The sequence below is a fragment of the Rhinoderma darwinii genome, chromosome 2, assembly GCF_050947455.1.
Source record: "Rhinoderma darwinii isolate aRhiDar2 chromosome 2, aRhiDar2.hap1, whole genome shotgun sequence".
NCBI classification, from domain to species: Eukaryota; Metazoa; Chordata; class Amphibia; order Anura; family Rhinodermatidae; genus Rhinoderma; species Rhinoderma darwinii.
In genome coordinates, this window is record NC_134688.1 from 456,083,876 (window position 1) to 456,109,389 (window position 25,514).

The following is a 25,514-nucleotide window of genomic DNA, read 5'->3' on the forward strand; positions in this document are numbered from 1 at the left end:
CCCATACTGTTACTGAATAATACCCCCATACTGTTACTGAATAATACCCCCATACTGTTACTGAATAATACCACAATACTGTTACTGAATAATACCACCACACCATAACCACATAGTGACTGAATAATACCCCCATACTGTTACTGAATAATACCCCCACACCATAACCACATAGTGACTGAATAATACCCCCATACTGTTACTGAATAATACCCCCATACTGTTACTGAATAATACCACCACAACATAACCACAGTGACTGAATAATACCCCCATACTGTTACTGAATAATACCCCCATACTGTTACTGAATAATAGCACCACAACATAACCACAGTGACTGAATAATACCCCCATACTGTTACTAAATAATACCCCCATACTGTTACTGAATAATAACGCCACACCATAACCACATAATGACTGAATAATACCCCATACTGTTAGTAAATAATACCCCCATACTGTTACTGAATAATACCACCACAACATAACCACAGTGACTGAATAATACCCCCATACTGTTACTAAATAATAATGCCATAACATAACCACATAGTGACTAAATAATACTCCCATATGGTTACTGAATAATACCACCATACCATAACGACATAGTGACTGAATAATGACCCCATACGGTTACTGAATAATACCCCCACACCATAACTACATAGTGACTTAATAATACCCCCGTACTATTATTGAATAATACCGCCACACCATAACCAGATAGTGACTGAATAATACCCCTATACTGTTACTGAATAATACTGCCACACCATAACCACATAGTGACTGAATAATACTGCCACACCATAACCACATATTACCACCACATAATGACTGAGTAGTACCCCTAAACTGTTACTGAATAAAAACCACTATACAAAAACCAATATTACCAACATATAGTGACCATATAGAAGTAGGTACCAGTTATACACAGGAGCTCTGCAGATCATATAAGTGATTACAGCACATTTATAACCAGTGACTCATAGGTGATGTTTTCCCTGATTAGAGTCGTTCACTTTACCTTTTTTTTTCCTCCATCCGGCCCAAACCACTGTGACGACTTATTCCAGCCATAACTCGTCTCTGCAGAATTTGAGACAGACATGTTGATTTCTCCCTTTTCCAGCACCCTCCACACCTACATCCAATCCTCTAAACAAACTCATAATCTACAGTCCCCAGATGGTAATAACAATCCCTCAGTGCTCGACACAAAAAAGTGTCCCCTCAGTAACTGTGTCCCCTTTGAGTCCCCACACAGTAATAATGTCTCCTTTATGCCCCCTGTAGGGTGCCACTGCATCCTTTGTAGATAGTGCCACAGCATCTCCTATATATAGCGCCACACACAGCCAACTGTATATAGCGACACGCACACAGCACCCTGTAGATAGTGCCACACACAGCCCCTGTAGATAGCGCCACACACACAACCGACTGTAGATAGCACCACACACACAGCCCCCTTGCAAAAAGAAAGCACCACACACAGCCCCCCCTTATAGATAGTGCCACACAGCCCCCCTTGTAGATAATGCCACATAGCCCCCTTGTAGGTAGTGACACACAGCCCTCCCCCCTTGAAAATAGTGCCACATCCCCTTGTAAATAGTGCCACACACCCCCTTGTAGATATTGCCCCCCCTTTGTAGATAGGGCCACACACACCATATAGTAGAAAGGGTCACACAGCTCTCCCACTTTATAGTGCCACACAGCCCGCCTAGTAGTTAGTGCCACACAGCCCTCCCCAGTCTAGTGCCACACAGCCCCCCTGCATAGCTCCACACAGCCCCCCTTGTAGATAGTGCCATACGCCCCATGTAGATACTGCCACACCCTTCTTGTAGATAGTACCACACAGCCCTCACCCCCTGTATAGTGCCATACAGCCCCCCTAGTAGATAGTGGCACACAACAAATCCCCCCTCCCGTTGTTTTAGATACACAGCCCCCCCCCCCAAAAAAAAAATAAAGTTCTACTCACCTAGCCCTGTTGCAGCAACAGACGGAGCGCTCCACAGCCTCCAGACGGGACCCTTGCGTAGGCCAGCGTGATGCAGTGATGTCAATCCGGCCTGCGCAGGGACTGTCATGCTCCAGATTTGATAAGTATTTTAGACACTTTTTGCACCTTACTAGACACTTTTCAAAAGTGTGCTAAGTGAAGTCTGAAAATGCGTCAAATAAATACTTATACCAAGAGGTGGCATAAGTTAGGGTATGTTCACACGGCAGCGTCCGTAACGGCTGAAATTACGGGGCTGTTTTCAGGAGAAATCAGCTCCGTAATTTCAGCCGTAATGGCATGTTGAGGCGCTTTTTCGCTGCGTCCATTACGGACGTAATTGGAGCTGCTTTTCCATCGAGTCAATGGAAAACGGCTCCAATTACGTCTGAAGAAGTGACAGGCACTTCTTTGACGCGGGCGTCTTTTTTACGCGCCGCCTTTTGACAGCGGCGCGTAAAAAAAATGACCGTGTGCACAGAACATCGTAAGACCCATTCTAATGAAAGGGCAGATGTTTGCCAACGCTATCAAGCCGCATTTTCGGACGTAATTCGGGGGTTAAAACGCCCGAATTACGTCCGTAAATAGGCCGTGTGAACATACCCTTAGAATAAAAGTGTCTGACGTGCCTATCAAGATGCGACAAATCTATCACGTAACGTGCACCACTCTGATAAATTTGGTGCATCTTCTGCCTGTTTAGGTTTATGCTGTCTTTATTTCAGACAATATTAATACATTTTTCCCCATTTTACATTTACCCCTTCCCGCTTTAGCCACTTTTGACCTTCCTGACAGAGCCTAATTTTTCACATCTGACATGTGTCACTTTATGTGGTAATAACTTTGGAATGCTTTTACCTATCCAAGCGATTCTGAGACTGTTTTCTCGTGACACATTGCACTTTATGTTAGTGATAAAATTTGGTCGTTACATTCAATATTTAATTGTGAAAAACACCAAAATGTATAGAAAAATTGCAAAAATGAGCATTTTTATAAATTTAAATGCATCTGCTTGTAAAACAGATAGTAATACTACACAAATAACTTACTAGTTAACGTTTCTCATATGTCTACTTTAGATTGGCATAATTTTTTGAACATCCTTTTATTTTTCTAGGACGTTACAAGGCTTATAACTTTAGCAGCAATTTCTTACATTTTCAAGAAAATTTCCAAAGGTTATTTTTTTAGGGACCAGTTCAGTTCTGAAGTGGATTTGAGGTGCCCATACTTTACAAACCCCCATAAATCACCTCAAACTTCACCCCTCAAAGTATTCAAAACAGCATTTAGAAAGTATCTTAACCCTTTAGGCGTTTAACAGGAATTAAAGCAAAGTAGAGGTGAAATTTAGAAATGTAATATTTGTTTTTGCATGACCTGCCTAGGTAGAGTCGTGTGTTAACCTTAGACCATACTATCCCCCCCACCCCCACTTAGTAAAGACACATGACACCGAGGTTGGATGTGAAATGGCCACAGCAGCCGTTTATTAATTTCACAGTTTTATAAAAACAATTTAAATCCGAAACATTCGGATAACTAGTTAGGAATCCACCAGAGAATTCCTCCTAATAATTCACATGACCCAACATGGGTCAGAATCATAAATAACAATTAAACGTTAACATTAACCCGAGCAGAGGAAGTCCTTGAAGCCCCTTCAGATGTTCCTTATTAAGAACACACCGAATTAGCCATCTGCAAACCACCAATTACCTCCAGCCGTAAACCAGCTCGGAAGCACCGTTCACCTCTGCAGATGGCTCCAACCACTAGAAGTCCACTTCAAGGGGATAACACCCCATGAAGCCCTCAAGTGATATACCGACCACTAGAAGTCCACTTCAAAGGGATAACACCCGATGAAGCCTTCAAGTGATATACCTTCTACCAGAAGACCACTTCAAAGGGATAACACCCGATGAAGTCTTCAACCATGTACCTTTTTTGGGGGACGCATACCCCCGATGCGACCCCCCCACCATTTTGTACTGACTGGCCTCAAGGACTCCCCCCGCCAGCTGCCATGACAACAGAACCTACTCCGGAAAAAAGAAAAACATGTTAAATAAGCACACAAATAAAACACAACGCTCATAGACGGACGTACATAAGACCTAAGGAGTAACAAACCAAGGGTGGGAGGGTGGGAGCTTACTTGTTTCTATGTTACTCCTCCCGCTGCTTCAGGCTCAATGCCGAGAAACAGCGGGAAGCGCAGTAACGGCCCCCCCCCCCGTCCCCCTTAACTCCTCCCCGTCCCTCCTTCAGCTCCTTCCAACTCTCCCTCACCTAATTAACCCTTTCCCTACCAGGACGGTCATGTCGGCTTCCCTTAACCCTGCGGCTGCGTCCAGCCTCTTCTTGACCTGCCTAGGTAGAGTCGTGTGTTAACCTTAGACCATACTATCCCCCCCACCCCCACTTAGTAAAGACACATGACACCGAGGTTGGATGTGAAATGGCCACAGCAGCCGTTTATTAATTTCACAGTTTTATAGAAACAATTTAAATCCGAAACATTCGGATAACTAGTTAGGAATCCACCAGAGAATTCCTCCTAATAATTCACATGACCCAACATGGGTCAGAATCATAAATAACAATTAAACGTTAACATTAACCCGAGCAGAGGAAGTCCTTGAAGCCCCTTCAGATGTTCCTTATTAAGAACACACCGAATTAGCCATCTGCAAACCACCAATTACCTCCAGCCGTAAACCAGCTCGGAAGCACCGTTCACCTCTGCAGATGGCTCCAACCACTAGAAGTCCACTTCAAGGGGATAACACCCGATGAAGCCCTCAAGTGATATACCGACCACTAGAAGTCCACTTCAAAGGGATAACACCCGATGAAGCCTTCAAGTGATATACCTTCTACCAGAAGACCACTTCAAAGGGATAACACCCGATGAAGTCTTCAACCATGTACCTTTTTTGGGGGACGCATACCCCCGATGCGACCCCCCCACCATTTTGTACTGACTGGCCTCAAGGACTCCCCCCGCCACAGCGAAACAGGCCTTGACCCCCTTAAGCCTGTGAGTTCCTCCACACCACCACCGCCCTTTCTATGCCTTCTGCTATCGCCAAGCTCCAAAGATCAATGCCAACCTCGGTCAGATGAACCCCGTCACTTCTCCAGAAATTCCCCACTCCTGACTCCAAATCCCTATGCCTTACGCAAATGCCCCCGTTCTTTGCCACAAAACGGGACACCGCCCGGTTAACCTTTATGCGAGCCTTATTGACTCTCTCCACCGATCTAGCTAACCGCCAATGCTTTCTTGGGACTATGTCCGACCACACTACCACCAACTTGGGATAAGATACCCACAAACACAACATATCATGTTTGATATCCCGCACCAACTCACGAAAAGGGCGGACTCCTAAGTCATTCCCACCCACGTGCAACACTAAAACCTCCGGAACCCTATCAAGCCGCGCATATGTCTGGAATTCCGCCAACACCCTGTTCCACGACATACCTCTAAAACCCAGCCAATGCACAACCGCATCCTGTCGCGGAATGCGCAACTGGCGACCATCCGGGCGGACGTCCGCCCTCAAAGCCCCCCAGTGCACGTACGAATGACCCATCAACCACACCAGACAAGGAGGCGAATCTGAAACGGAAAAACAATTAGGCACCACCAATATAACATTTGTAAAGCGTATACAACCCCAATCATAACATATGGGGGCGGACATAGGACTTAAACCTTTTAGACTCCCAACGACCAATACGCCTCACCCCTTCATCATCCAACCCCCAGCGCCCCGCTTCCGTTGCTGCGCGGATCCTGAAGGAATGAGATGAATATGAGCCTGCCGCAACACCAACCGCCGTCAAACATTTTTTAAAAACAGCTCCAAACTGAAACCTGGACAAAAACGACCCGTCCACATGACGTAACAAAGGCAAATCTGGAGACCCCCCGTTTTGCGTAAAACCCCGCATGCACTCTACAGGGCACATGACCGACCCCGGGAGAGCGAACAAAACTATCAGTTTTCCCTTCCCTACTTGGTCAGTTTTTGATCGACGCAACCATACCTCTAGCCGATCTGCCAATAGGCTCACCTCCCCAGATCTCAGCCCCCCTGCCCGTTTAGTACTTGGCGACACCAACTCACCTATTCTAAATGCTCCAAAAAACGCTAACGAAAAAGCCAATCGAAACAAATCCATTTCATCTGAAGAACGACATACCGATGCTAATGAACCGCCCAACGAGTTAAGCAAAGCAAACGACACCGGCCTTCTACTATCTGCCTCCACCCTACCTCGACGCAACCCCTTCAAAGCCTGCGATACCAGAAATTCCTTCGATACATCCCGAAAGCCCCGCAGCTTAAACCCAAACGCCACCGCAGATATGAACCGGTTCACCTTCGCTACTGAAAACCCCGACTCCCAGGCGTCCCCTAACCAGTACAAAAGTGCCACCAACCTGTCTCTATCCGTATTGACGTCACCCAACTCTCTTAACCACTCCTCCCACTGCCTCCAACAAGCAGCATACGCACTCCACGTCGCGCGCGCCAAAGACCTTTTTAACAGCTGCTCTACGGGACCGATACCAGATCCCAAAGATGCTCCGGACATGCCAACCCGAGACGTTCTGCTCCCGGTGCCAATTGCCGAAACCGGTCCCACTGCGAGCGAGAAAGAGCATCAGCGATACAATTCTGAACACCCGGGACATGCACCGCCACCACCCACGCGTTCAATGACAAACACACCAACACTAAATGTCGCAACAATTGAACTACCGGAGGAGAGGACGCCGTGATGTTATTAATGGCAAGCACCACCCCCATGTTGTCGCAGTAAAAACGGACCGTCTTATCCCTGAGCCTGTCCCCCCAAATGGTAGCCGCCACCACGATGGGAAACAGCTCGAGCAGGGCCAGATTCCGCGTGAGTCCACTGGACACCCAGCTAGCCGGCCATTGACCCGCGCACCACGGACCTCCCCCATAAGCTCCAAAACCACCCACCCCAGCCGCATCCGTAAAAATATTCAAATCACTCGTATCCTGCGCAGGAGCCATCCATAGCGAGCGACCATTGTACTGGCCCAAGAAGTCATCCCAAACCTGAAGATCAGCTCGGTGCTCCTCCTTGAGCCGCACAAAATGATGCGGCGCGCGCACTCCCGCCGTTGCCGCCGCCAACCTCCTACCAAACACCCTCCCCATCGGCATAATCCGGCAGGCGAAATTCAACTTCCCCAGCAGCGACTGAAGCTCCCTCAGCGCCATTTTCTTCATTCTACAAGCCCGTCGAACCTCCAGCCTCAAAGCACCCAACTTATCCGCCGGGAGCCGACACTCCATTGCCACCGAGTCAATTTCGATTCCCAAGAAACAAATCGTCGCTACCGGGCCCTCCGTTTTTTCCGGCGCCAAAGGGATCCCAAAATCCCTCGCCACCTTCTGTAGTGCATGAAGCAAATTACCGCAAACCGGCGAACCCCCCGGGCCAACGCACAAAAAATCATCTAAGTAATGGATCAACGAATCGACCCCGGATACTCCCCTCGTTACCCACTCCACGAAGCTACTAAACGCCTCGAAGTATGCACAAGAAAGAGAACACCCCATCGGAAGGCACCGATCCACGTAAAAGGCCCCATTCCAAAAACAACCCAACAGCCGTTGGCTTTCTGGATGGACCGGCAACAACCTGAACGCCGCCTCAATGTCGGTTTTTGCTAGCAGCGCCCCCGGACCCGCAGCATGCACTAACCCCACCGCCTTATCGAATGAGGTATAAACTACGGAACACAACTCGTGATCAATCCCGTCATTTACCGACGAACCTTTGGGATACGATAAATGTTGAATCAAACGAAACTTTCCGGGCTCGCGTTTAGGGACAATACCCAAAGGGGACACAACTAAATCTTTTACCGGCGACTCAACAAATGGCCCCGACATGCGCCCCAACGAAACTTCTTTTAACAACTTTTCCGACACGACTTCCGCATGCAAGTAAGCCGATTTTAAATTCCTCCGCGTAACCGGAACCTCATAAGGAGGCGGAGGAATAACAAAACCAACACGAAACCCTTCATAAAGCAACTTAGCTGCCGCCCTATCCGGATACTCACTTAGATAAGGGGCCATCCTTTCCACCCTCACCGGCGACACCCCCTTGACCAGCCCCGTGCTGGTTCCCTGACCTCTTTTTTCGCAGACATTTTGCCGCCCCGTGTGATGCACCATTACACTCGGAGCACACGTGCTTGAACTTGCACGTGGCCCCGAACTTGCACTGACCTTCATTGAATTGCCAGCAAAACCCCGCCTTTCCCCCGCCGCTTTGTCCACTCTGACTAGACTGGCCTCCCTGGCCACCGCTCCCGGGAAAGGGCTGCCTAACCGGAGCCGTAACCCGTAACCAGAGAGCAATATCCTTCTGGTCCCACCGAATCGCCGGCCGAACCGCCTTCCGCTGACGGAATTGCTCATCATATCGCAGCCACGCCTGACCCCCATACGCCCTATGAGCCTCCCCAATGGCATCAAAATAACAAAACAACGCCGAACAATTTTCCGGCGCCTTTTCCCCTATCACACTAGCCAATATGGCGAACGCCTGCGACCAATTAACGAACGTCTGCGGGATAAGCCTATACCGCCGCCGTTCCTCCTCGTCCTTTTTACTCTCATCCCGCTTGCTCTTATCCAAATTAAATTTAGCCAGCGGCAAGAGAGAAAAAATTTCAACATATTCGTCTTTCCAGATCCGATCACGCACCTCCTGCTTTAAATGCGCCCCCAACGGACCCTCAAAACAAACATACACCTCCCCCCGAGCACGATCGTCCATACGCACTCGATCGCCGTCCTTCTGTGCCTCGGTCTGTACCGACACCGCGACCGCCTCTCTAACCGCCACCACAGGACGCGCCTGTAACGATCCCACGTCCCTGGGGCCTTCCCAAACTACCGCAGGAGACACTTCCGTTACTACCGGCGCCGCGGCCCTATCCAGGCGCCCCACCAGCTCCCGTAAGCAACCCACTAAGTCTGCCAAACCCGCTCCCTCGCGTCCGCCCGCGCCACTACCGGCCCCCGATGCAATGCTAGCAGCCCCCCCGCCGACACCCGACATAAAAATCGCTGGATAAGACAATGATGGAGTTATACACTCACCGGGCTGCACAGGCGCTGTGTTCCCGTCAGCCGGACCATCCTGACCTCGACGATACACGTCCAGTTCACCTTCCTCCAGTTCTTCTCTCGCCGACGACTGTCCCTCCCAACGACATCTTCGGAACGGGGATGAGGACGCGCTGACCGATGGGCCGGCAACCTGCCGCCCGACCGCCGGGACCCAGACTTCCGACCGGACCTGTTGCCTCGACGTCGCTGCATATCTAGGCGTCCGTCTAGACGATCCTGACGAAGCCTGCCCCCTGGCCGGAACATCACCATGCGGGGCGGCCGTACCTTGTCCTCCAAATCTTCCATCTGATGGGGGAGGGGTGACAGGGAGCCCAGCCTGCGACTCCCTGCTTACCGCCGGACCCCGTCGCGGCCTGGGATTCCTGCCAGGACGCAGGGCCTGGGAAGGGGCGGTCCTCCCAGCTGCCTGGCCTGCAGCGTCCGGGATCGGGCTCCCTCTGCGACGCCGTGTCCGCGGGACTACCTCCGGACTGAGGCGCTCTGGAGGTCGGGACCGCCGAGAGGGACGGGTCGACCCAGCCTGCGTCGTCGTCACCCCTGGCACCGCTCTCTGCCTGCCCAGCGCAGGAGCGGTTGTTGCCGACTCCCCCCCCGCCGCCATAGCCATGCTCGTAAGGGGGCCGGGGGAGGGGAACCTGTCCTTTTCAACAGACCCCGAACGCCGTGCCCGACGTGGCGAAACGGCGTCCGGGATCCTCGTTATTGCAGCCACGGTCTCCTCTAGCCATCCGGGACCGTGGTGCACAGCAGCGGCACGCAGCCGCTCTAACATGAGGGCTTCTGCCATCTCTAAAAGCAGGGGCAACGGGGAGCTTACTTGTTTCTATGTTACTCCTCCAGCTGCTTCCGGCTCAATGCCGAGAAACAGCGGGAAGCGCAGTAACGGCCCCCCCCCGTCCCCCTTAACTCCTCCCCGTCCCTCCTTCAGCTCCTTCCAACTCTCCCTCACCTAATTAACCCTTTCCCTACCAGGACGGTCATGTCGGCTTCCCTTAACCCTGCGGCTGCGTCCAGCCTCTTCTGAAATTCATTTTTAATCAATTTTTTTCTGTAATTCGCAAAATTTTACCAGAGAAATACAACTAAAAATGTATTACACAGATTCTGTAGTTCTTATAAATATCCCACATGTGGCCCTAGTATGGTAATGTACTGAAGCACAGGCCTCAGAAGCAAAGAGCACCTAACTGATTTTGGGGCCTTCTTTTTATTGGATTATATTTTAGGCATCATGTCAGGTTTGAAGAGGTCTTGTGGTACCAAAACAAAGGAAAACCCCCAAAAATTACTCTATTTTGGAAACTACACCCCACAAGTTATTTATCTAGCTGTGTAGTGAGCATTTTGACCCAACAGGTGTTTCATAGATTTTATTAGAATTGGGCTGTGAAAATTAAATATTTTTTTTTCTAATAAAACTTAGAATTTTTTCATTCCCACAAGGACTAAAGGTCCAAAAGCACCCCTACATTTGTAAAACAATTTCTCCCAAGTACAGCAATACCTCATATGTGGTCATAAACGGCTGTTTGGATACACGGCAGGGCTCAGAAGCGAAGGAGCAGCATTTGGCTTTTAGAGCTCAAATTTTGCTGGAATGTGACCCCATTTGGGAAACTACACCCCTCAAGGAATTTATCTAGTGGTATATTGAGCATTTTGACCCCACAGGTTTTTTGCAGAAATTATGGGAATTGGTCGGTGAAAATGAAAATCTAAATTTTTTCCAATAAAATGTAGCTTTAACAAAAAAAAATTCATTTCCACAAGAACTAAAGGAGAAAAAGCATCCCAACATTTGTAAAACAACCTACCTACAGGGTGGGGGGGCTGTGTGGCACTACCAGGAAGGGGGCTATGTGGCATTACCAGGAAGGGGGACTGCGTGGCACTACCAGGAAGGGGGAAGCTGTGTGGCACTACCTGGAAGGGGGAAGCTGTGTGGTACTACCTGGGAGGGGGCTGTGTGGCACTACCTGGGAGGGGGGCTATGTGGCACTACCTGGGAGAAAGGGCTGTGTGGCACTATCCACAGAGGGCACTAAATTTATGGGGGTACAAACTGGCGGCCTAACTTCTATATGGAGGCACAATATGACTTTTACTGCCGCCATAAGTTCCTCTGCAAAGTGGCCCACTAAGTCTGTTTCGCCCAAGGGCCCACACAAACCTGGAGCCGGCCCTGGGTGACTATGTCGCATTTGCTAAGCCCCTGAGGGGCCAAAACACTGGAAACCCGCCACAAGTGACCCCATTTGGGAAACTTGATCGCTCAAGGAAATTATCTAAGGGTATAGTGAGAACTTTGACCCCACAGGTTTTTTGCCTAAATTATTGGAAGTAGGCTGTGAAAAACCAATTTCAGCATTCATTGTGCGCTATGAATTACATGTTAACTTTATTCTGCAGGTTGATATGATTACGGCAATACCAAATTTATATAGTTTTATATAGTTTTTTTCATGTATTGCAGCTTTTTCACAATAAAATCACTTTAACAAATAATTTGTTTTCTGTGTCGCCATATTCTAAGACCCATAACTTTTTTTTTTTGCGTGGACAAAGCTGTGGGTTGCCGTTTTTATTGGTGTTATTTTGGGGTAAATGTAGTTTTTTCTTCACTTTTGATTCCATTGTTTGGGAGGAGATCTGACTTTTTTTTTACAGTGTTCAACGTGTGGGACAAATTACATAATAGTTTTATAGACTCAGAGGCAGGTCTTCATAGGCTTCCGTACATGGCAAATACGGAGGCCATACCAACTATCAGCACCCCAGCGATTTCGACGCTGGGGTGCCAGTCGGGTAAAGACCCCTCAGATGCTGCACTCTCTGTATTGAATGCAGCATCTGAGGGGTTAATTGGCCGGATCAGAGACTTTCTCCGGTCCTGGCCATTACAGGAGTGTGTCAGCTGTAATATACAGTTGACATCTGGCAGTGATAGTCCGGGCTCCGCTTCTGAGCCCGCACTATCACCGCAACATAACTGTACTGCGGTTCGAGGGAATCCCTTCCCGACAGCGCCGTATATCTACGGAGGATGTCGGGAAGGGGTTAAAAAAGACTTCCAGTGGAAACACAACTTTCCATCCTTGCACCCTCCACTTGACTGTATACCACACTCTACACTTCTTTTATGTATACTGCACTTACTTTTTGAACTGCTGCTGTAATGGCGGGGTAGGGAGACAGACAGGTGAGCCCTAATCTACCCGCCACTCAGTCCCTGCCTACTTGCAATGGCCCGTCCTAAGCGACGGCGTACAACTGGGCGACGGTCCCTACGCTCACTAAGTGCACGACAGACAAATAGACAAGGGTACACAGAATCTAAGGGAAATGGGGCTGTTGCCCACGGCAACCCCGTGAGCAACAAGAATAGTGAACGAGCCGAGTCAAACCAGGAGTGGACGAGGTACAAAACGCAGAGCAGGAGAATAGTGAACGAGCCGAGTCAAACCAAGAATAGACGAGGTACAAAACGCAGAGCAGGAGAATAGTCAGTCAAGCCAGGGTCAATATGAAGCAGAAGACAAGTAGTAAGTAGCAGCAGCAGAGCCAGGAAACAGACTGAAAGAATCACAGGCAAAGGAGGAGCAGGAAGTGAAGGTATAAATAGACAGAGGGCGGGAGCTAGCTCCATCTGGCCAGGCTGTGATAGGCTCTCCCACTCCTCAGCCTCCTAGGCTGATTGGGGGAAGAAGGGGTCACTCGACCAGACTTAGGAGCAGGTGCAGAGTGAGTAACCACGGGCGTTGACACAGAAGCTGTGTCAGGCAGATCCTTTACAGCTGTCTTGTCCGTGCTTTAAAAAAGCCTCCATCTTGATTCTTAGATTTCCCCAGCTTTCTCTTCCTCTCTGCTTTGCTATGAATTCTATAATGCTTTAGCACAGCATCACATGACCAGCTGGGGGAAACTGTGATTATCATTCTCTCTGTATTCTCCTAAATAAACTGAGAAACCATAAGTATGCAGACAGGGAGTCTGCACTATGTTCTTCTACAGGAACATGTCTAAGTATCAGTGGTAGCTAATGGTAGAAGTTTCTGTCCCGTCCCCCCCCCGTGTAATACTAGTGCGGTACAGGAACTGCTGAAGCCTGTGATGGGTGACACATAGATCTCCATAGACTCAAGTAGAGAAAGTAGTCACCGAGCCGGATCCACACTGCTGCTAAGCAACCATTCCAGTCCGATATAGAGATAGAAGCAGCAAGAAAAATATCAGGTGAGAGACACATGGAATACCATAATGGTACACATGGGAAAGTTTAGTATTGGCCGGAGTGTCCCTTTAAATAGCCCAAAAATATGATAGCTCCCAGTAGCAGGTGAACTGCAAGAAGGAGCTGTTGTCTATGCTGAACCTTATTGAACTGCAGGATGCCAGGTACGTTAACAACAATTAGGGTACAGAAAGAAAGGAGTATGACTGCAATATGAGACTACTTACAGGCTTATTTGTAGTCTGTAACCATGGTGACACATAGGTCTGCATAGTAACTTTATGCACAAATTTGATGTTTATTTTTGTTTTAATTTAGATGCATTGGAGCAATAAAAAAAATGGCTGCAAAGGTGAACATAGCCTTTCAAGCGGGAATGAGCAAATTATATTAGACTTTAGGAGCCAATTAAGTTGGCCATACACTTGGGATAAAAGTCGGATGAACAAGATGACAATCACATGTGTATGGGGGCAGCTTGATTGTCGGGGAAAAGAGTGATAGGACATGCCCGATCCTTTGTTCCCGTGGAAAATAAGCCGATGCCAGAGAAGTCGGCCAACAACTTATTCCCCTCTTGAGCATTGGGCTCACAGCTATCTCAAGCGTCTGGCCGGCATTAGACCACTCCAGGAGCCAATCTGAATTGGCCCAGATACAAAAAATGTCATAGACATTAATAGAATGGTACACAAAAACTTGGACATCCGTAGCAAATTTTTAGGCTTACCGGCTTCCTGGAATCTACAATTTGTATATCCTTGAATTAAAGTAAAGCTCCACATTTAGAACAAAAACATTCTAATAATAATCGTTGTTCATGCCCTGTAACCCGTCAGCAGCTGTGTCTACATCCCAATGACAGAATATGGGTAACGGTCCGTGCATGTATGCCCGCATGCACAGACCCTGCTTAGCAGAACCACATATTATATACCTTTAGGCACGCCGTGCCCCTCTGTTTTCCTGACTCTATAATATGGAATACATATACCATCAAAAAGCTATAGAGTACAGTATGGTATCATTGTAGGCTATGGGCACCGTATTATGAATCTCTGTGCATGAGGCCTAATATAAAGGGATCTTCAGGATAATGGTTAGGAGCTTGAAATATCCTGCAGGTTACTCTTAGTAAGATCCTGTAGATAACTGGAGCTGTTCTGGTAATTCTATGATAACAGGAAATTGATAATTCTGTAGTTCCAATATGGTTACACTTGGAGCTTCATGGTCCTTTTAGACGGTTATTTGTCTCCTTTCTTAGTGCATAGATGGTTAAACGTATAAACCTGAGACTGAGTCACCGAGGGAAATGACATTTTTCCTCCTTTTGTTCGGCTGATTTTCTAAGACACTTAAATTACATTGTAGAAGCTTTCACTTGATGCCAGGAAGACTGTGCTTTCACCTTAGATAAGTCTCTGGCTGAGTTTTCTGTTTGGCTGCGTCCCGGCCACTGTCAGCGGAGCATGAACATTCTTCAAACCAGATTATATGAACTTCTAACAGAGATTTTCTGCGCAGTGACAGCTCACACGGATCCCTCGCTGCTCGCTGACTGGATTTTTCCCAGGAATGTGGCTCCACTTATGTATATGACAATCCCGAATTCCATATTCAGTAGGAGGCCAATACAATCTCCATTAGTATAATGTCCAAAATGCTTAGTGATCAGCTTGTCAGATTGTTCATTCCTCTCAGCAACGCGAGTCCCTTGTAAAAATTTCTGTGGCATGCCATGGCTAATATTCAAGATAGGTTATGTCCTCTTTTTGACCTTCTTTGAAGGTCAATGCGCGAACAGGAAAATGTACGTCATTATGTGTTCCATCAACATCAATGCAGACGAAAGCTTGACGTAAAGACGTTGGAGCTGATCTAAAATCACGGTGCCTAAACATTTACTTCACACTTATAACATAATAAGATATTTATTGGGGTCCGAGATCAGACTCCACTTTGGACACAGGACAGGCATTTGGCACACAAGCTAAGCAGCCATATATTCCTCATACACCATACACCCTTCAAAGTAACTTGCCTAAAGCCGGCCATACACAAAAGATAATGATCGGCCGCAACGATCCCAACCGCAACAGAAAAGACTAAACTGGCCGATCAAACAAAAAAAACCTCCGGGGCTTGTGCAAAGTGGCAAATGTTCGGCTGAATTAGGACAATCATGTCATTCACATGTAGTTTCGGCCAACCATAGGCAACATTTTCCAACCTGGCTGATCCCATTTTCGGCCATTGCAAACAATCATTTACCGTATGTTAATTTGGTTGGTCCCAATGGCCAAAATCGGCCACCTCAGTGTCCACACGCAACAGACTTGCTGCAGAAATTTCTGCAACTTAAAAATCCATTCCTCACATCTAAATGTAGGTATTTCTGCAGCAGGTGCATAGATTTCTTCAAGCTTCATTGAGATAAATGAGACAGTTACGGAAATGTCTGCAGCATATCTGCGGCGTGTGAATTCACCCTTATGACATCCCTAATTGTCACTGTGTGTGAGTTTACCAATGTCTATATGAATTTGTATACATGGGCATACGTGTTTGTCTGTGTGTACCTTAACTTGACAAAATCTTGCATATGCTGAGATCAATCTAACATTGAAGTGGTTGTCCCCTTATACTATTACGACATAAGGACATCATGGGCGGGGGATGGGATGGCTGCATTCTGGAGTCCTGCCATGTATTACATCATCACCGTTTCAATGATACTACAGCTTTCCTTATAAATATAGTCAGGGGTTAAGGCGGCCAGACCCCCGGAGTACAGCCTCTTGTTAAGGGGGCTACATTTAGGGTTACTGGATAATCCCTGTAAGGTTCTAAAATATATGGGTGGTTTGTAGCCCAGACAAAAGGAATAATTTCCCTGGATCCTCTATATCTCTGTCCCTACCACGACAAGCTGCTGTAAACTCCCTCCCTGGCGGCAGCTGTATTATTCAGTCACTGTAATGCGGTGTTATATGGGCACTATGTAGACACTTGAGCACTATATGGCAGTATTATGTGGGCATTGTATGGTGGCATTTTTTTTACATTACTGGTTTAATTCTCTAAATAAATATCTGACTGACATATGGTTATATTATTGATTATATGACAGACTAGATCCACCAGATGCCCTCATAGTCTGTAAAATGAATTCATTTTCTAATACCGCACATACAGAAGCCTAGACCTGCCAGGACTATATTACGTGTTTATTTGAAGTACTCTCGTAATATTTCGAGTAGGAGCTAGTTGTGTAGGTATGTTTTATTTTGACATGTCCCGTTCCATATAATGAAATCTCTGCCAGGGGTACGGTGTGGGGATGAGTGATCTCACCTCATTACTGAGGAATTTCTGTAACAGACAAATGATAAAAATGATTGTTCTGAGTTTATTTAACATGTTTAGTGTAAGAGAAACTTCTGTCCTATTCACATCAGTAGTGGTGGACTTTACGTTTATCATCTGTCAGCCTGAGGGCTTGTTGTATTTGCTTTTATAACTGCAGAGGATTTTTTATGGACACGTATGTGAGCTAAAGTAAGGGACATAGCTATAGGGGATGCAAAGGTATTAGGCGCACCAAGTCCCTGGTGCATAAGGGTGCTCTCTTTGCCACATAAGTTGACACCAATATTATAAATGGCACTTGCAGGCCCTCAGGCGGATTAGCCGCTGGACCCATGACTGGGAGGCATGTAAAGGGTTAATTTAGTTTTAGTTGGCTAGGGGACGGCTTATTTACCCTTCTAACCTGGTGGCCTATAGAACCATAGGTTATTCTCTTACAGGGCGTTTTTAGGCGGGCATGGGCGGTCTTACCCCCTCCCTTTCTTGGTTTATAAGGGAAGTGCGGGAAGACATCTTCCTCTTTTGGCCGTTACTTGTCTCCCTATTTCCTGTTTATTTCTCTAAGTCTGTTTTTTTAAAAAAAAAAAAAAAAATAAAGAAAACATATACATATATAAATGCAAAAAAGAAAAAAAATAACATTATTGAAGAATATAAAAAAACAAAAAGCAACAACAATGGGGTATACATACATAATATTTTGTTTACGTTTTGTTCTCGCAGGAATTTGTCATTGTATACATTGTTTTTCTTGGCTGTTTTGCTACATGTTTTCTGTGTTTTTGAAACTTTATGTCACAGCAGGCGGTGTTTGGAAAAAGGTCTGACCTACATGCCTCTCCATAGGCGGGCTGGCATTCGGATATAAATTTTTATGTGTACATATGTTGAATATCTTTTACAATTGTTTTATTATTAAAGCAAGGAAAAATTAAATAAATACATAAATAAAGCTGTGGCCGACCCTCGTGTCATCCCACGTTATAAAACTGAATTAAGCCTCGCTCAAGTTATTTCTATTCGTTGGGACATAATTTACCCCTAGCCAAAATGTGCATGGTAAAGTTGTATGCACACAGTCATAGTACCATACAGATATTGCCCAGGAGCTTCGTCGATATTTCCCACAATAAGAACAATTGGGTAAAGCATTCATATCATAGGAAATACCTCTGCGCATACTCCTATCCCGACAAGAGTTCTGATTGCAAAACGAAAAAATGTAAATGCTCTCCATCATGGTCACTCATCTCTAGTTTAGTTTTTTCTAGAAAATTTTGCCAAAATCCCAGACAGACATTTTTTACAGATAAATTGTAAAACCCAAATTTTTAAAAAAGTTTATAAATTACCGTGATCTGTACAATGATGAGGTCTCATGCCCACGACCGTGATTGTGGCATAGACGGCCACTCGGTGTTATCCGCGGGCTGCCCGGAAACCACGAACGGTGCACACATTGATTTCAATGAATCCGCACCGCAAATGTGGCCCGTAATATGACATATCCTATCTTTTTGCGGTCCGGGCTCCCAGCCAATTCACAGACTGTGGAAACCATGGCCGTGTGCATGGGCCCATAGAAATGAATGGGTCCGCAATTCCTCCGCAGTTTTGCGGATGAATTGCGGACGCAAAAACACGTTTGTGTGCATGAGGCCTGAGTGTTATAATCCCAATATCCTTACAGACTCCTACAGCTTCAAAATAATACCAGGCAAAACACAAATTGCACAGGAGTGGCTGAAAACAAGCAAGACAAAGGGTAAAAGGTGCAGGAATGCCTCTCCTACAATTGGTGTGAACAAACATTGGGCAACGCGATAGGGGTAGGCGGTGTGGTGCCAAGGGTAGGGTTACGATTGAAGGAACACCTTGTGAACAAATGTTGGGCCCCTCTAATGGGGATAGGGTATGTCATAGAATAAACCGGCAATAGTAGGTGTCCGAATTTCGTTTTCATCTTCGAGTCTCTTGCTTTGATGTACATGTATATCAGCGTCGGTTTACATTTTCTTACGTGCCAAAATTTCATTAACAGGATAGAAAAAAAACCACACAATGAATATGACTTATTTGGGAGTACTTCATTTATTTCAGGACAGTATACACTCTGATATATTAATGTTACACAGTGGTTCGGGATTATTTCGTTAATCTACTTCACAAAAAAAAAATCAGCCCACTGATATATCCGACTGTCACATAAGAAGAAGCAATGTCCATCAATGCACGAGCATCACACATCTTAAAGGGACACAATCATTTAAACCATCTTTTGCCCCAAGGACCAGTTTCATGCAAGCCAATTTTTCCACAGACCGGCGAGGGGAGAGGGGGGGGGCACTCGCATTACAAAACACCCTGCAGACTGCAATTAAATGGAAATAAAATAAAAATGAAAAAGTTTTTAGGGTCAGTTCACATGTTGTGTAAATACTACAGATTTTCCGCAACAGAATTAGTTGTGGAAAATCCGCAGCATAATACAGTAGCAGCAAAGTGGATGAGATAGAACAAATCTCATCCACACGCTGCCTAAATGATGAGCGGAAAAACTTTCAGAAATTGATCTGCGGTGCGTTTTCTTATTCCGCAGCATGTCAATTGTATTTGTGTAAATGCTGCTTATTTGTTGTGGGTTTTCCCTATTAATTTCAATGGGAAGGTAACACCCACAACAAATAGCAGTTGTTGCATTTATTGCAGCGGAATCGTAGCGATACCGCCGCAAAAAACGCAACTCAGAAGAAAAAAAAAACCTTGTATTTACCTATAAGTCTGTGTTTCTTCCACCAGCGCGGCCTCCTGGGATGACGTTTCATCCCATGTGACCACCGCTGCAGCAGTCTCCTGGGACGATTTGCCCAGAATTCCCTGCGGCCACCGGGGCGGATACTGGATACCGCGGCCCGGTACCAAATGATCCAAGGCTCTGTATTGGTCCGGAGCCTGGTGGTTGGTGACCACTGATTTAAACGCTGTCTTCAAAAACTAAGCATGCCCCGAAAACCAGGCGGTTTTCATCTGCACGGTGTGAATGGGATTTCATAAAATCCAATTAATTCATGCTAAAAAAAAATCTGCAGAGTGTACAAACAGTTTAAACATGACAACATTTTCCGTGCCTGAACCCAACCTAAGGGTATGTTCACACGTAGTCAACAAAAACGTCTGAAAATCCAGAGCTGTTTTCAAGGGAAAACAGACCCTGCTTTTCAGAAGTTTTTTTTACCAACTCGCATTTTTCGCGGCGTTTTCACGCCGTTTTCGCAGCGTTTTTTACGTCCGTTTTTGGAGCTGTTTTCATTGGAGTCTATGAGAAAACAGCTCCAAAAACGTCCAAAGAAGTGTCCTGCACTTCTTTTGACGAGGCTGTATTTTTACGCGTCGTCGTTTGACAGCTGTCAAACGACGATGCGTAAATAACAGGTCGTCTGCACAGTACGTCGGCAAACCCATTCAAATGAATGGGCAGATGTTTGCCGACGTATTGGAGCCGTATTTTCAGACGTAAAACGAGGCATAATACGCCTCGTATACGTCTGAAATTTGGCCGTGTGAACATACCCTAATGGTGAATTCACAAGTCGAGGATTTGTATTCGATTTCTGCTCCAGATTCTGCATTGAAAATGATAGTACAATACATGTGGATGGGGGTTTAAAACCCCATCCACATGTAGCGTTTGGCATTTCACGGCGCAATCCAACACAATGCATAGGGTGAAATTCATGGCAAATTTGCAGCAATAGTTGTGGCAAAATCTGTATGTAAGACATGCAGATTTTGCCGCGGATTCGCAGCAGATTTTTCCACCATGTCTGGACTATTAGACCTTTTTTACACAGTGTTTTTTTTTGTTGACCTATTTTTTACATGTGTTTTTTGTGGCATCTTTTAATTTGTGTCATTTTGTACAGGCGCCACTCACCCCCCCCCCCCCCCAAACACCACAAACTAAAACGTGTATGCAGCCATTGCCCCCAAAAGAGTAAAAAAAAAACAGAAAATTCTGCTGAAGTTACAAAACGTTTTGGGTTAGACGGATGGTTCACACACTGTTTTTTTGCATGTATATAGAAAATATATATTTACAAAAATCATTACCAAAACGGCATTTGTGCACTTCTTAAAAAAAACATTGAAAATCCAGGTAAAACCTGAGCCCAAGTGAAGGATCAGCTGAGAACAGGAATCACAGCGCAAGTACAGTCAAGTATAACGAAAATAAATGATGTAAAATATAAAAAAATACATCTATTAGAAGCAAAGCAAGCGGCTATAAAACAGGGAAAGATAGATACAGTGAAATTCCTTCAATACGGCATTTAATAATCCAGAAAGTCTGCTGATCTGGGATATAGCACGGAATAATGCAATAGAATGTGGAATGTCACAAGATCAGATGCAGAAGACTGAACAGAGAACTTTAGGACATTGTCTATGACTGTCCGATAATCCAGAATATTTGATAATCCGGCACCTATCAAGTTTTGTTGATGCCAGATGAAAGGAATTTTGCTGTACAACTAAAAAGCTATAGGTAGCGATGTAGAAAAGCAATGTGTTTCATTACACTGGCGATAGTGTCCCTGTAGATGGAATACATTCTCTTTGGGATATGACTGATTTCCCTTTTGTACTTATTTTATTAATAAACATAATACACACTTAAATATAATCTTCTCGCCTCCATCATTATATGCGATTTATACATTTCAGGGCATTTATACTGCAAGGGGATTTATTCATCACTTACACACAGTTGTCCGCCCCTCCCCCCACCCCCAAATGGTGGCTGAATAGTCATGACTACAACATTACAGTCAATTTAAAGGAAATGTTCACCCCTAATGTATTATTGCGAGGACAATACTGAGAGTTATTTTCTAGAGATGGAGGAAAAGGTCTAAAGGTGGTCAATAATTTATGGCCAATAGGTCTGCCAAATTGGCAATTTCTCGGCCGTCATCTCAACTTTTGTCAAGTGAAATATTAAAGATATGGTCATTCATATATTATACAGTACATGTTATATTATAGTAGTCATGTATGTATTCTAACATAGCTCCACTTACACAATAACACTGTAAAATAAATATGATTTTTCCAAAGAAATAGCGCCACTCTTGTCTAGAGGCTGTGTCTGATATTGCGGTTCATAAGGGATGACTAAGTCATCATTTCATTCTCTCTGTCACCCCAGTACCATACACTAACTAATAGAAATAGAATATTTCCTCTATAACGTTTTTACTATATTCAGTTTTGACAATTTGTAATTGCCTAAGATCCATTTTGCTAACACAATGGGCTAGATTTGTAACCAAAATGTGGCAGAATTCTGTCCAGTTTATGTTTTTTAGACACTACGCCTGCAGTATCTTTGTCAGTCTTGAAAAGTGTCTTGTTGGCGTGGCTAAGAAAAGTCGTAGAGTGCGACAAATTAATTATAGACTTTTTTGGCAACTTTTTGGTCCAAACACTGGTGTACATAGAAGGCAGACATGAGATAGCGGTGTAAAGAAGGGAAAAGTGCTAAACATTTATCATGCTATTTGCCATTTCGATAACTGGCCCAATGTGCGCTATTTTTTGCTGACTTCACTATTGATAAATCCCCAATATATATTTTTTTAAACAAAATAAATGCTGGAAGTAACAAGCTTTGCTCTCAATTTATTATAATTCTGTAACTATTGTCCATTTTAACAATTTTATAAGATTTCAACATCACCATCCATGTTCCTAATGTAGCTACAACATCCTTGCCAACAGTCCTAACTTCATGGGACTGTCTCGCAAAGTGGGCTGCAAAAATGGTGGGGTGTAAGCAGATTTACATTAAAAGGGTCATTTTGGGAAATTGGTCTGCTCCCAGGTTGAACAGGGGCAGGGCTTTTATTACAATTTAAATATTGGTAAGTTTGTTAGAGTTTACTATACTGGATCAGCCTTACGGCATGGAGCGAGTGCCGCACACCTCCACCAATTTCCCTCTGGTGGTAAATTCAGAAAGACAACAGTTCACTTATATTGGAGCTCAAGGAAATTCTAAATTAAACAGGAACGTTAAAGTGGCTCTGTCGAATCTACTTTCTGAGGGCAGCATAGAATAGAGGAGGAGATGCTGATCTTTGTGATATATAGTTTTCTTTGATTTGATTCAGTATTTTCATATGAAAAGCTGTGAAAATACTGCCAGTTCTCATAGAGAAAGCCTGTGAGTCCTGCTTCCTCCTCCCACTTATGAAGCAAGCCTGTGAGTCCTGTTTACTCTGCCCACTCATAGAGAAAGCCTGCGAGCCCTGCTTCCTCCACCCACTCATAGGGAAAGCCTGTGAGTCCTGCTTCCTCCATCCACTTATAAAGCAAGCCTGTGAGTCCTGTTTACTCTGCCCACTCATAGAGAAAGCCTGTGAGCCCTGCTTCCTCCACCCACTCAGAGAGAGCCTGTGAGTCCTGCTTCCTCCACCCACTCAGAGAAAGCATGTGAGTCCTGCTTCCTCCACCCACTCAGAGAAAGCCTGTGAGTCTTGCTTCCTCTACCCACTCATAGAGAAAGCTTGTGAGTCCTGCTTCCACCGCCCACAAAGAAGTATTGACAGCTTTTCCTGTATGAGTTTGGATTGAGGAACAGCTGTCCATCACTGTGTGTGGGCGGGGGAATCAGGACTCACAAGCTATCTCTATGAGTGGGTGGGGGAATGTGGACTCACAGGCTCTCTCTATGAGTGGGCGGGGGAATCTGGACTCACAAGCTCTCTCTATGAGTGGGCGGGGGAATCTGGACTCACAAGCTCTCTGTATGAGTGGGCGGGGGAATCTGGACTCACAAGCTCTCTCTATGAGTGGGCGGGGGAATCTGGACTCACAAGCTCTCTCTATGAGTGGGCGGGGGAATCTGGACTCACAGGCTCTCTCTATAAGTGGGCGGGGGAATCTGGACTCACAGGCTTTCTTAATGAGTGGGCGGGGGAATCAGAACTCACAGGCTTTCTTTATGAGTGGGTGAATCAGGACTCACAAGCTCTCTCTATGAGTGGGCGGGGGAATCTGGACTCACAAGCTCTCTCTATGAGTGGGCGGGGGAATCTGGACTCACAAGCTCTCTCTATGAGTGGGCGGGGGAATCTGGACTCACAGGCTCTCTCTATAAGTGGGCGGGGGAATCTGGACTCACAGGCTTTCTTAATGAGTGGGCGGGGGAATCAGAACTCACAGGCTTTCTTTATGAGTGGGTGAATCAGGACTCACATGCTTTCTTTATGAGTGGGCAGGGGAATCAGGACTCACAGGCTTTCTTTATAAGTGGGCAGGGGAATCAGGACTCACAGGCTTTCTCTATAAGACCTGGCAGCATTTACACAGCTTTTTATAAGAAAATACTTAATCAAATAATAGAAATATATATCTCCAATCTCAGCATCTCCTCCTGTATCCAATGCTGCCCCTAGCTAGCAGACCTGATAGATCTGCTTTGAGTTGCATGGTCAATTGGGAAAAATTCCCCTTTAGATAATACTTTACAGAATAAAATTATTTCCTTCTACCCTTATATCTCTAAATAATTTTACATTGATAAATATAAATCCGTAGAAAAATATAAACAAGCTCTTCAAATTATGTCACACGTCTCCATAGTTAAAAATTATAATTCTTCTCTTTCCTTCTTAATAAAATTGAAAACACATTTCCCTTCACAGAAGGGTATTATCGGGTTCGGGTAAAGCGTAATTCACCAGTGGCTGTGACACAGTGTACTGGTAGCAGAGTTTAGGCCCACAGCCTCTGGGGAATACCAGTTTGTTCATCCCTTCTGTCCCTAAACGTATTAAAAAAATGGAATTGTAAGCCGACTTGGAGGGATGGCCAATCCACTGTTCAACCAAATTTCATGAATTATTTGTTCTCTGCGTTCTATACGTTCTGCGAGGTCTGCAGCGTCTTCTGTGCAATGAACTGGACGGGACGCTTTGCATAACTCACGGAACTCTTGGGAAAAGTGTGACTTTGTTGAAGCCTCGTCCCCTCCTTCCTCCTCCTCATCCTCATTGCTGCCCCTATCCGTTTCTTCACAGGCTATTATTTGAACAATTTGCCCGTTCACTTTCTGGAATTTACGCCAGTCCTTCCTCCAAGATATATGGGTCACTAATGCAAAAAGCGTGATGATCAACCCAATGCAAACGCTGCATACAAAGAATAAGGCCGCTCTTTCTGGATGATCTAGAGAAACACGAGATACAGTATATATAAGTATATATTATGAATACATTCATTAGAGGTAGACTTTATGGTTAGGAATGCATGTGGCCAACTAGAGGTCTCAATCTAATGACATGGCCGTTGCCAACTGTGTAGCTAGAAAGTTACTGCAGGGCATTTGATACGGGGTAAAGCACCAAGCCACTCAGCTGTGGCCAGGGTTTTTAGATAGGGTTTGGGCACCAAACTGAGTATTTGCCCTGGGTGAAGAAAAACCAAACTACAACTCTAGCCATTGCAAAGTTGCTTTAGGATATCCATAAATCTCTTAATTTTACCATATAAATTTCATACAGCAAATATATTCTACACTTGGGTCAATTTCATATCAGACAAGCATGCAATGGTAGCAACCGGTGTCCTGGCCTGGGACCATATTATTAATTGGGCACTTGGT

At 45.5% G+C, this 25,514-nt stretch overlaps 1 protein-coding gene across 2 annotated transcripts in view; it reads right to left on the reverse strand.

Moving 5' to 3' along the window:
- Window positions 1-24,269: 24,269 nt before the first annotated feature.
- EVA1C (eva-1 homolog C) overlaps window positions 24,270-25,514 on the reverse strand; it is a 69,772-nt gene continuing 68,527 nt past the window's right edge. For both annotated transcript variants that reach the window (XM_075850951.1, XM_075850952.1), the window contains one exon: window positions 24,270-25,078. In XM_075850951.1, coding sequence (XP_075707066.1) covers window positions 24,684-25,078 — 395 coding nt within the window. In that variant the 3' untranslated portion in view covers window positions 24,270-24,683. The remainder of the gene's footprint in view (window positions 25,079-25,514) is intronic.